The sequence below is a fragment of the Triticum urartu genome, chromosome 5A, assembly GCF_056163025.1.
Source record: "Triticum urartu cultivar PI428250 chromosome 5A, HENAU_Tu73, whole genome shotgun sequence".
Classification (NCBI taxonomy): domain Eukaryota; kingdom Viridiplantae; phylum Streptophyta; class Magnoliopsida; order Poales; family Poaceae; genus Triticum; species Triticum urartu.
The window spans coordinates 586,226,060-586,238,394 of NC_141877.1; the positions used below are offsets into that span (position 1 = coordinate 586,226,060).

The 12,335-nt window shown below is 43.6% G+C and overlaps 1 protein-coding gene and 1 pseudogene across 2 annotated transcripts; one reads left to right on the top strand and one right to left on the bottom strand.

Moving 5' to 3' along the window:
• Window positions 1-4,192: 4,192 nt before the first annotated feature.
• On the bottom strand, window positions 4,193-6,159 carry LOC125530008 (GDSL esterase/lipase At5g03610-like; annotated as a pseudogene). Its single transcript, XR_015603540.1, has 4 exons — window positions 5,401-6,159; window positions 5,008-5,288; window positions 4,642-4,917; window positions 4,193-4,515 (listed from the first exon to the last, which is right to left on the bottom strand). The product of XR_015603540.1 is annotated as a GDSL esterase/lipase At5g03610-like (transcript).
• Window positions 6,160-8,468: 2,309 nt separating this feature from the next.
• On the top strand, window positions 8,469-10,752 carry LOC125530009 (MEIOTIC F-BOX protein MOF). The gene is made up of 3 exons (XM_048694422.2): window positions 8,469-9,755; window positions 9,856-10,017; window positions 10,097-10,752. The coding sequence occupies exons 1-3, from the start codon at window positions 8,916-8,918 to the stop codon at window positions 10,301-10,303; spliced, it is 1,209 nt and encodes a 402-aa protein (XP_048550379.1). The 5' UTR covers window positions 8,469-8,915; the 3' UTR covers window positions 10,304-10,752.
• The last annotated feature ends 1,583 nt before the right edge of the window (window positions 10,753-12,335 follow it).

The window sequence follows — 12,335 nt, forward strand, 5'->3', positions numbered from 1 at the left end:
ATTACCTTGGGTTCTGACCAAGTAGTATAAAGCAGTATGATCTTCGAAACTACTACACACAACAATTCCAATGAACGACACGAGGACGATAGCTAATCCAACCGCTGGAGATGTTTTGCCTTAGACTCTGATGGTGGGATATGTCATATCGTCTGCATGTCGTCCGGCCAGTGTCGTGCATGTAGCACTGCTGTATGATCTTTGCATTTCCCTACCTCAAAGGTCGGTTCACAAAATCACACATACAAACACCCATGGACACCATGTCGCGAGTCTAATTAACCACATACCTCCCAGTAGGTTCTTTGTTTGGTGAGCGTCTAAAGATAAAGTTATTTTGTTGATGCATGGGCATCGTGAACATATCTTTTATGTATTATGTCGACAATGCATGTATGGCTTATCTGGCTGGATCCATCATCACAAAATTTTGTCGCTGAAGCGCTCAAAATCAATTTGCATGGGTGTGCATCGGTTGCTGCCCTAAAAGATGTGTCCATCACATCAGCTCCGCTGGCACTGTCACAGCTCTCCAAGTTGCACGCGACGCCCGAGGAACTCATTGCATTCGGCATTGCAACTGAGAAGAAAAGAAAGACTGAAGTGAATGAGTTGATGTACTGTTCATGCCTTATATAGTATCTGAACAGACGTGTTTACAATGTTGGTTACAGGGCTCATTTAAATCATTTCTATTGATGATTTTTTTTCATATCGATATCGTTTTTTGTTGCGCTGGATTTGCTGGCTGGAGGGCCATGGAAGTACTTGTATACTAGTCAAGAGAAATCTAGACATTGTGTCGGTCGTCATGCATGGTGGTTGTGCAGGTGTCCTTTCACGGTGTAGCTGGTATTGTCTTCATCCATCCTCACTCTATGGATCCATCAAATGATTTTGGAGGGTCCTTTTTAGGATTAGTGCACATATGTAGGTGGCGGGGCGGCCCAATAGGATTTTTGACACTATGTAGCGGTTCAATGCTAGCGTGCACTGCACGACTAATCTTTTTGAATCTGGTACAAGTGGCAGGGAGCTTCTTTGATCACCTTGGATTTGCCATACAACCACACATCAGTTTTCCTACGTTAGCTGGGCCGAGCAGTTTTTGACATTTTAGATCTGAGGCAAAAGCCTCGTTCTGGTTTTCATTGGTTGGATCTAACAACTACAAGTCATGTGTCATCGACTACGTGTAGGCTGTCTTGTATATTAGTATGCCTCTTCAGTTGTTGGATCAGGAAGATGGTAGTGAGATGAACTCAAATAATAAAATCATGTGTTCCGCCTTCACTGACTGGTTCAATAGATGCTGGTGTGCTGGTGTTGATACCTTGTTAAATGTGTTGTCTTGAGGCCCCGATCCATATACTAAATGTGTTGCCTCTTTTCAATGGTTTAAATTTAGTAATGAATTGCAAGATTAGCATGTTGTTGTGTAATCATGGCGTGATTTAGCCATATTAGCCGGTTTTGTTGGCATGTTGTTTTTGGCCTCAATATCCTGAGCTTCGCATGAATAAAATGAGGTATGTTTATCAAATGATTCGAAGGCTGGGATAATGATCCTTGCGCTGTGTAAATGTCTATACAAGTCGTTATTAATATTTGGTCACACCGTCTTGTATCTAGTGCGTGATGTAGAAGCATGCTTCTGCAAAACAATGAGTAGGATATTAATAAAATAGTGAGTAGGATAACTATTATGCAGCAAAGATTACAATTTTTCTTTAACATAATACTCCCTCCGTCCCAAAATGTAAGATCATTTCTGACACTATGCATTTTGGGACAGAGGGAGTACTTATAACATAGTGTTGAGTGCTGAGTGTTGACCGATGAAATTAGACTGGATTTTATAGTTGGAGAAGCGGCCGGACGGAGTATTTGGTCGCGGAAACCCATAAGTGTCGGCATATGCAGAGCCGTAGGGGTAGGCCCATTGCTGCAACATCTCAGTGACGGGCTCAGTGAGAGGGAGGTTCCCGTTGTCGGCGAAGTCATCCCCAAGGCACTGACGTCACTGCCTCGAAGCAAGGCACCCGCCATTGACCGTCCCTTGTACATATTGCAGTGCTAGAGTCATGGATGTCGTTGATGGAAAACATTCCCCATTACTCTCGTTGCCACATCATTGACAACACGAAGGAACCCTAGAACTGCTATCATGAGAGGTGAGGAATGAGAGAGACCTACTATGCCATCTAGCTCATGCGGTAGCCTATATGTACAACATTTACATGTTCCAGTTTCCACAAGGAAGTGCTTCTAATAAGTCTAATTTATGACATTGCCAACCGCACCTTGCTCTACATATGCTTCTATATATAACCATCAAGCTACTTTTCATTTCATATATTAGAAGCGCCTTGTGAATGGTTCAAGCTATGTGATCATTTAGACTCTATGATCCTAGTATATGTTAGTTTGTTGGAATAGACCGCCATAACAAAACCATGCTCGATGATGAATTTACATTACTTGAGGTTAGCAGTGGACTTAGTCGGGCCATATATAACGAATCGCCGTATATTGGCATGAGGCACATGGCGTGCGCTGTAACATACCAACACCTTAGCCACTTTATAAGTTTACTACTCGGAATGAGTGACCTCAGGAAAACATCTATCACTATTTGATATTTGGGAACATCAATTTTTTGGTACTTCACTCTGTTTGGTTCATCTACGCCAAATCTAAGTTATTCTCTTCAAATGTTTCTGCCATTACAGGGCCCCTTTGACCTTTACCCCCTACAGGCCTACCCCCGGTTTCCATCCTTTGTCAGGTAGTTTAGGTAGTGCTGTTAATTTTGGTTATCCTTTTCTGTTACCACTTCTATCATACGTGACTTCATCTATTTTCTCTCTGCCAATTCTTGACTCCCCATTGACCGGTGCACTGCAGATTACAGACTTTGACCCTATGTATTTTTTTTGTGAGAAATTGTCGATCTATTCATCTTCAATCATGGCAGTACAATGAACACCAGAAATAATGAAAATTGCATCCAGATTCATAGACCATCTAAACTCTGGTTCAGTCATTCTTTCTTTAAACCCTGGGGCTTGTAATAAAATCGCACATTCCTTGCGGGCAATGGGAGCGAGGAGGCATATGGACCTAGGTTGCTACGGCCAAAAGGTGTGCCGATTATGTGGGAGTATTGGTGGCCAGATATTTTGTTCAGCCGGAGTGCTAATGGAATAACCACGAGTTCCACACGAGAGAACAAATTCTTGACCTTCCACTATGTCTAAAAATGAATACCCTTTCTAGTGATGTTTCTTTTTTCCATATTAATATCATATTTTGTTACACTCGATTGTCGGCTGGACGGTCATGGAAGTACTTGTGCACCCCCTAAAAATTGAATACAACACCATTTTTAAAATAATTTCAAATCTATATATCCTTGCCTGAATCAAGAAAAGCGTTGACTGCACAAGAGACATCCATCTACAGTGTCACAATGCATGCCCAAGTCGACAATTTTGATGGAGTCTCTATTGTCAAGTTGCAACACATGCCCAAGTTGCAGTTATTTAATTCGGAAGTCTACTGTAACTATCTTCATTCTTAATGGAAAAGCAGCAGCCCTTCAGGAGTTCCGTCTTAAAAATAAACAAGCATCTCGGTGCTAGTTTTTTGTAAGCCAGCAAGTTAATCTCGAAGATCATAAAGGTGTGTTTGGATGGTGTATTTCTGATGAACTAATTAAATTCCGAAGATCCTCAAAAATAAACCTTATTCTTATCTGAACATCCTCTAATCTTGTGAGAATGGGTGATCAAGCTCGAATGATTGGCTTTAGTTTTTCTATCATATTTTTTTGGGTGAAAAAAGACTTTATCTATTATAAGGTTCACCATAAGTACAAAGCAGCCCAAATAAAATAAATACATTGAGGGCTCTGGCTGACCGAACAACCACTATCGTCGACAAAGCACCCGTCATCACCCTTAGAACACGTTGTCCCGGTAGACCATGCTGACAGCAAAAATCAATCGATGTGGAATTGCATTGAGCTTATTGAGCCATATATAGGCAAGTACTCGACTTGTATAGCTAGAACACATCTTTATTGTAAATGTGGCATATGATATACAATAGTTACATCCTATGAATATAGTTTTCGCAAAACTAGATGCAAATACAATTTAATATTCATCCTAGAAAATCCAGTCTTTGAAATACTTGAAACTATCAAACAAATACAATCAGAAGATTGTCATCGTGGATGCATACGTAGATAATTTATTTAGAACCTAGCTACCTAGTCTTGATCTACAAACTCCTTCAAGGGCTTTTCCAACTGTTTCATGATAGCCTCCCATCCTGCATGTGTGGGGTGCATGTCGTCCCAATAGAAAAATTTGTCGGACTTGTCGCACACGGTGTATAGAAGCTCCGAGGACGACTCGCCTTGTTGTCCGCAATAGCCATTCGAATCCAAACTCTCGCAACATGGCGATAGTTTGCGCTTGAATTGCTTAGATAGATCTGAGCCTTTACCTACATTAATGCCGATAAAAATAAAAAAGTTCATAAGAAGTAGTACAAGCATACAATCAAACTCCATCTAATAATGTTAGGAACTTTTAAAATAATGAGAAACTTTGCATGAAAATACATACGTACCTGGCGCATGATCCACAATACTAGTAAATGCGGTGTATAGGTCGATGAATGTGGACATTCTTCTTTACTGTCATGACTTGTTTCAGGTTATCGTTGTGAATTGATGCACCCAAATTTCCAAAATATCGCACGCGGTGTAGTTATTGGTTCGGGTTTGTGACGGCGTGCAACCGATAGGGTGCAAGTTGTTGACAAGAACTTTTTTCACCCCGAGCTTCAACAATTGCTCCACATTAGCGCGATCTCTTCTGTCACCTTTCCAATATAAGCAGTAATCTGCATCACATACATGAAATTAAGTTAGTAAGATGCACAAACAAATTAGTGTATGGATATATATACATTCTGCGTTGATATGATACTCACATCACTGGGGTTACTTAGGCCAATCACGCCTGTGCTTGCATAATCGTTGCCGGAGATGGCCACGAGCGCTACCGAGTGACTCAACTGCTTCTCAGAGATGGTCCCATCCTTGACCATCTTCTTGAAAGCGTCGACCTGCTTGCGGAGGGTGTGAACCCCGTGTGATGTACTTTCCAGCACACCTGCACCACCATAGGCGAAGGTCATGCCGGACGGGTCGCAGGTTTTGTCTGCTGTGAGGGCATGCGCAGGAGGGGCCTCCTCCAACCCCAACATTGTCGCTGCAATTTATTAATAAAGCAGTTAGTAGGGATAATTGTGATTCACCAGGGGCAGGGATTACTGTAAAATATAACAGTACTTTTTTTGTGGTAACATAAGGTAGTGCCTTACCGATGAAATCTGACTGGATTTTGTAGTTGGAGAAGCGGCCAGACGGAGTATTTGGTCGTGGAAACCCATGGGCATCGGTATACACGGAGCCGTAGGGGTAGGCCCATTGCCGCGACATCTTCGTGACGGGGTCGGTGAGAGGGAGGTTCCCGTTGTCGGCGAAGTCGTCCCCGAAGACGAAGAAAGTGTTGCTCGACGACTTCTTCTGATGGCCGCCGGCAGGGGCTGGCCGGGCCTCCACGCCATTGGGATTTAGAACGAGGAGGAGGAGGAGGACGAGGCCGAGGGCGGCCGGAAGAAGCTTCATCGAGGGAGGATCCTACGAGAACTGCTGGTTTCTGCGGCTTCTAACCGCTACTCTTTCGCCGATGAAAATCAGGGACACAAAGGGCTTGTCTGCGATGCACGTACGCCATGGCCTGGCCCTCTCGCTTCAATTTATAGAACTACTGGTATGGACCAGCAGGAAAACAAATCGAAATCGGGCCTGCGACCTCGATCGATCGGAGTCGGAGCCCCAGCATCGTCGGAGGTCGGACACGGACACGGATATGCGTCACGGACAGGATCGATGGAGCGTCTCGCTTACGACGCTGCAGTGGATGTCAATGATTTGCCGGTGGGTGCCGTCTTTGACGGCGTTGGCAAAGTTCTTGAGGAATCAGCGTAGCTTGTCATCTCCCTCGTTGATGTCACTTGTCACCAAGAGTTAGCGACATCGGCACTACGCTGTTTGGCTCGGCTGACGAGCCATTCCCAGCGGGCAATCTAACAGCGCGGACGCTTAACCGGCCGGCTGAGGGCGCGTTGGAGCTTCTTCTCCTTGGGCAATCTTGGTCCGTCAGGTAGCTAGCCTCGGTGTTCTGTCGGTTGCTGCGTGTCTTGTACTCAACTTTTCTGAATTTGATTAAGTTATAAAAAGGTTACTCTGTTAGTTGTTCCGTTTTTTTGGTATATCGGTGTCCGCTATTGTAAACTAATAACTGATCAACCATATTCACAAACATCCACCATTGTTGTAGTAGGAAAAACTGTTCCAGGTGTCTTTTTTATGGTTCCTTTATTTGTTATGACTACGGTTGTTCTTTTTTCTTTCTTTCTGGAATCTTGTTATTGCGTAATTTGTTTGCATGATTCAACGTGTTGTATCTTGCCCAGTACTTACAAATGTGGCTGTTCTGATTGGGCACCTTTCTTGGTGAGCTATTCTTTAGGTTTTTAAAAGCATATGTCGATGCAACTCAGGAAAAGTCCAGTGAATATTTGTAGCCAGAATTTGTAGCACGTCGTCGTGTTGAGATGCTTTGAAGAAATCATGCAACATAGAGCGGGGATTTTACATCATTTGAGTACATTGCTACAATTATTATGGTGAGTGTTTTGCCACCATTTATTTTGGGAGTTTTCTAACAAGATAAATCTAGCCTTCACTTGTTGCATTAGGCAGATGGTAGTGACTAGTGAGGTGAAATCGGTGGTAAAATCATGTGTTTCCCCTTCAATGACTGGTTCACTAAATGTTGGTCTACTAGTGTTGCTACCTTGTTGAATGTGTTGTCTTGATGGCCCCATCCACGTACTAAATTAGTTGCTTCTTTTCGGTGGTTTAAATTTAGTTATAAATTTTAAGATTTGCATGCGGTTGTTTAATTAGTGGTGGGATTTAGCGATGTTACTTGATTTATATTTGAATATAGTCTTGAGCTTCACATGAATAAAACGGGTTATGTTTATCAAATGATTCTAAGGCTAGGATAATGATCCTTCCGTTGTGTACAAAGTGTATACATGTCGTTACTAATATTTGGCCACATTGTCTTGTAGCTAGTCAGTGATGATAGACGCATATTTCACTCGAGATAGCCCCGGCCTTAAACAAACATGATAGATTCTACTCAAGAAAATCAGTAAAATAATAGACTATTTTTTTCTACTTGTAACCTATCATGTGGTTCATAAGTGCACTGTACTTAGAGCCATCCACATGGCGGGGAGATGCTTCAAAGTAACTTGGGCATGTGCGAGCTTATTACCTCAGTGCCTGACCATTAGTAGTATATATATGTACGTATGATCTTTGCAGTTCCCAGCCTAGAGGCCGGTTCACACACCAGCACGCACACACTTTTTGCGCGTCTAATGCCACACCTCAGGTTATTTTGTTTGGTGAGCGTTTGGAAACAAAATCACGTGGTTAATGCAAATATGGTGCATGCAAGCACGACTTCTTTTACGTTGATGGTCAAAAAGGCATGGATGGCTCTCCTGGATGGATCGGTCGTGGCAAGATACTAGACTTGCTCAATCAAGCGCTCAAAATCCATTGACTGGGCAATAAGCTGAATCCAATCACATCAGCTCTGTCAGCACAGCCATGTCTGAAGACACATGGCGCGACAGAGGAACACATTGCATACGACACCCAACCATATATACCATTTCTTATCGAGCATGGAAGTACTCACATGTGCTTCCATTTGGGTTAGCTAGCAAGCGTTTGTCCTTATGGATGTGGCGGAATAGCATCCAAACACAGTTGTGTCAACAAAAAAAGACTAGAGACCCATAAAGTACTTCAAAGTAGCTCTCTTAATGGTACACTTTTTGTTGTATATAACTTATACTACGCCGAGACAGAGGAAGTGGTTAATTAGGCGAGGCCACCTAATGATTTCTCTACTTCCTGCTTCGGATGCTTTTTTTTTACTATCCTTTTACACATTTCTGGGGTTTAGGATTCATTATTTAGATTAATATTGTGTAATATACATCCATATAAACATGTAGAGGTTTTTTTTGGGCTTTTTTAAGCTTCAAATATAATTTTTAAACTATTTGAAACAAAGTGCTCCGATGCTCCAGTACTTCAAAAGTACACTTTCATCATGCACCCCTCTTTTCATCATAGGTTTAAAAAGGGTATTTATGTCCATCCACATAAATTAAAACAGTTAATGAATTAATCCTCCGATTTGTTTGCTCATTGGCAATGATGAGCGGTAGAGCAGGAAAAGCGCCTTGGCATATTTGACTCAATACTCCCATGGTCTAGGGAACTAGGCATACATTAACTCTCGATCTTATTACTTTAGACTTGCAACGATAACATCTCTAAATATAACAAATAACTTGGGTCAATTCAATATGATCGCTATTCTAACATCATAGTCTCAATGTTGTCGGCATCTGACTAGTGAGCAATCTCGCACCGAATGTGGACTGACAGATTTTATTTTTGAGAAAAAAAAAGTTCCTTTCGGCCCGGACGTAAAGAAAGGGCCCGTCGTGTACAGTACAGCCCACTAGGCTCATCCGCCTCGTCTCCATCGTTCTCCCCTCACTCCCGACTCCAAGATCCCCAATTTCGCCATGGCGGCGGCGTAGGGACAGCCAGTAGACATTTTTGTGCTTCCTCCGGATTAGCAGCCTTCTTCTCCTTACCACCATCGCTGCATATAAGCACAAGCGCCCACCCTCCCTCGTACTCGTACTGCAGTAATCCCAAACCAACGAAAATGGTTGGAGGGCGCTGCACGGACGCCTCCGCCAAGCCGAAGCATCCGCGCCCTGCAGGTGGCGACGACGGAAGCAGCAGCCTTGATGCGTGTGGTGGCGGCGGCATCGGGCATGCCGGCGACCGTCTGAGCGCGCTGCCGGACGACCTCCTCCACGCCATCATGTCGCGCCTCAAGGCCCTGCAGATGGCGCGGACGTGCGTGCTGTCCACGAGGTGGAGGCACCTCTGGCGCGCCGTGCCGTGCCTCGACGTCGACGAGGCGGAGACCGGCGCCTACAACAATTTCGACAACTTCACCGACAACCTTCTGCGCAGCCATGACATCGCGCTCCTGGAGGACTTCCGGCTGCACGCCCACAGGACTTCTGACCGATGGGTCCGCCGCGCCGTAGGCCAAGGCGAGGCATGGCCTTGCCGGCTCAAAAGGTTGCATCTCTTCAGCCTGCTTAATCTGAAGCTGACAGATCTTGGGAGCCTCATCAGCTTCCGCTGCCATGCTCTGGAGGACCTGCAACTGAGAAACTGCAGCTTTTTGCTCACCAGCAATGCTAAGATTGTCTCCTCCTCACTCAAGAAATTGGCTGTCGTTGATGGCTACTACATGGTGCATGACGATGAGATTTTTGCGTTGATTATAGAGGCTCCTGCTCTTGTTTCTCTATGCCTCGACGGGGAGCTTGAACACATTGTCGATATGACTGAACCGCATACCGTGCTGTCTCTTGTCGACGCGTCGATTCAGCTTCCCAGGGTCGAGAAGCGCGTGAATCACGAATTGGGTATTCTTGGTGCGCTGTCTAACGTGACAACCTTGCGCTTGTCGCATTTTGCGGTCATGGTATATTCTTCTTTTTCTTCTTGACATACCCTTTTAGTCAGTCTGCATCTCCTATATCTGCAACAATTTAAGGATAAGAAAACGATTGCCTGGGTTTCAGTTGTTGTTCTATGCGACTCGTGAGGATCTTCCTGTATTCAAGTTTGAGAACCTAAGAAGCTTGTTGCTAGATGAGTGTCATATCAGCGACGACTTCCTCGGGCTGCAGCAATACCTGCACAACTCGCGTAACCTGAAGAAACTCACTTTGCGCTGTTGCAAGGTGCTCCTACGCCTTCTTTCATGATCTATTCCATAACTCAATTTAGTCCGTATGTTAATTCTTTTATGCTGTTCAACAGGTCTTGGATTATAGGCATAACAAGGAGATGAGAAAACGCCTGCACAAATCTTCTGAGGTCCTGGTGGATTTCAACTGTGAGAATCTTAGGCTTACTGAAATCATATACAGAGATGGTGACACTTCTATCCACCTACTGGTCAAGTTTTTGGTCGGCATGCGGAGGAATCTACCAAACAACATGATCGAATTCACTAAAGTTGATTAGCAGAACTGTTTGTCAAATACAGCATGTTGTCTAAGGTTTGCTGATTTTTACCCAGGTTGCATTTGTGACCAATTTGAATCATTAGCTTTTCCTTTTACTAGTAGTTCGTCAAGTGTGCAATCCATGTTATATAAATATATATTGCAAGAACCATGTAAGCATGCATTGAAGCGTGTCATCTCTGTTAGTTGGGCGATTTATGGAGAGAAAAAACTTGAACATGGGATTGGTTGACTCTCTTATTTGACGCAAGGATACTCCACTTCAAAATTATTTGATGGCTGAGATAGTTTGATTTCACTAACTCATTACTTTTGAAACTAATATAGAACTGTACTAGCTATGCCCGTGCGGCGGCACGCCACACCTCATCGATACTTTGTGTTGAGATTTCAGAAGTGGTAAAGTGGATACTCATGTGTTGTTAATGTTTTGATTGTTTGATTGAATGCTAGATTGGCTATCATTTCTTTGCTCGGGCGTTCAAGAATCATTGGTGTATAACTGGAATGATCTATTCTATGAGACCATAGCTTTGTTTTTTTTTTTCCTTTAAGTCCGCTGTGTTAGTAATTCTTTTCTTTATTATTTTTATTACACACGGGTGGTTGCGTATGTAAATGATGGAAAACTTGGATGGATATCTTATAGTGGAGTTAAGCTAGAATAGACGATAAGGCATCCTGAAAAGCAAGATTTTATTACATAAAAACAATAGGTATATTCCAAGGAAGTAACTAAATTTCAATACCAAGCGCCAAAATTGTTGATTCGGTGATCTTTGCTGATTCAGATTGATTTGTATGGCCACTTGCCAGATTAGTGCCAGCGGAGAAGTTGTTTTTTTACAGAAAATATGATTAGTTAGTTCATCAGAAGTTAAGATTGGAGCCGTAATCAAATTAAATAAGTGTCATTGGACTGCGACACTAACTCACGACATGTCGATATTACTACTTATGTTTGTGTAAAATGGATGAAGGGAAAAATCTTTAGCATCATGTGCATAAAAAAATGTGCAAACTAATCAACCAAAAAACAAAGCTTGTAAAATCTCCGTGCTGCCACATGAAAGTTTCATGCACGTAGTCACATCGTTTATTAATCCCATGCATACACGTAGTTTTTAAGAGGGCTAAATTTTGAAAGTAAATGTGATTTAGATGGTTTTTTTCATGAGAACACTTAATTCTTTCCTCAGTAAACGACGATGACAAATGTGAGCGGGTTAATTTGCACACATAGAGGTGGAGGTCAATGGTTGATCTCATTTTTCAAAAGGTTAGGTGCAGCTGCCACCAACCTTCACCATGGCCGGCATGCAGCTGTCCTCGGAGTCACGTCCGGCGCCTTCGTCACCGGCTGGGTCGGTTGGGCCGTGTTGCGCTGTCACTCTGGCGAGAAGCAGCCGCCGCCTCCTCCTCGTGCTCTTCTTGCTCGCTTCCCGTATGGCTTATAGACAACAGCGGTGGCCGACGGCAGCAGACGACGGAGATGGAGGCGACGAGAGCACTAAACGCAAAAGAGATAGCGTAATTGCTGGAGCCAGAATGGAAGGGCCCGTATTTATAGCATGCAGCCACGAAACGGAAAACAACTTGAAGACAGCCACCGTACTTAAGGAAGAAACGACCAGAAAAGTGGAGAAAAGCGGCAACCGACGTGCAAAGCCTGGAAAGCACGGCGAAAACGGCGGCCGACTTAACAAATGCGACGTGCCGCAAGGAAAGCAGAAAAGGAAGACGTAAGAAAATCAATCTCTGGTACGTACCATGCATGCAATCCAATAGCAACGGCTGATCGTGCGCGCACATACAGCCAATACCAAACTGAAGTAGAACTCCCTGCGTCAATCGCTAGCTGCAGACAGGTGCATACCCCGTCAGGTCCCCCAGTAAAGCACGTGTCATGTCTCGATTGGCTAAATTTTCACTGATACGAAAAAGTCAGAAAAAACAGGGTAAAAGAAACCTGGTCAGATTTAGTATATGTATAATTCTTGGTTGAAGTGGAAGTATCTTGTATCAGCTAG

Excerpts from the sequence above, each read along its gene's own strand:
- LOC125530009 (XM_048694422.2), top strand. The coding sequence starts at position 8,916 with ATGGTTGGAGGGCGCTGCACGGACGCCTCCGCCAAGCCGAAGCATCCG. Across the intron at positions 9,756-9,855 it reads TGTCGCATTTTGCGGTCATG|TTGTTGTTCTATGCGACTCG; the intron begins GTATATTCTTCT and ends CCTGGGTTTCAG. Across the intron at positions 10,018-10,096 it reads TCACTTTGCGCTGTTGCAAG|GTCTTGGATTATAGGCATAA; the intron begins GTGCTCCTACGC and ends GCTGTTCAACAG.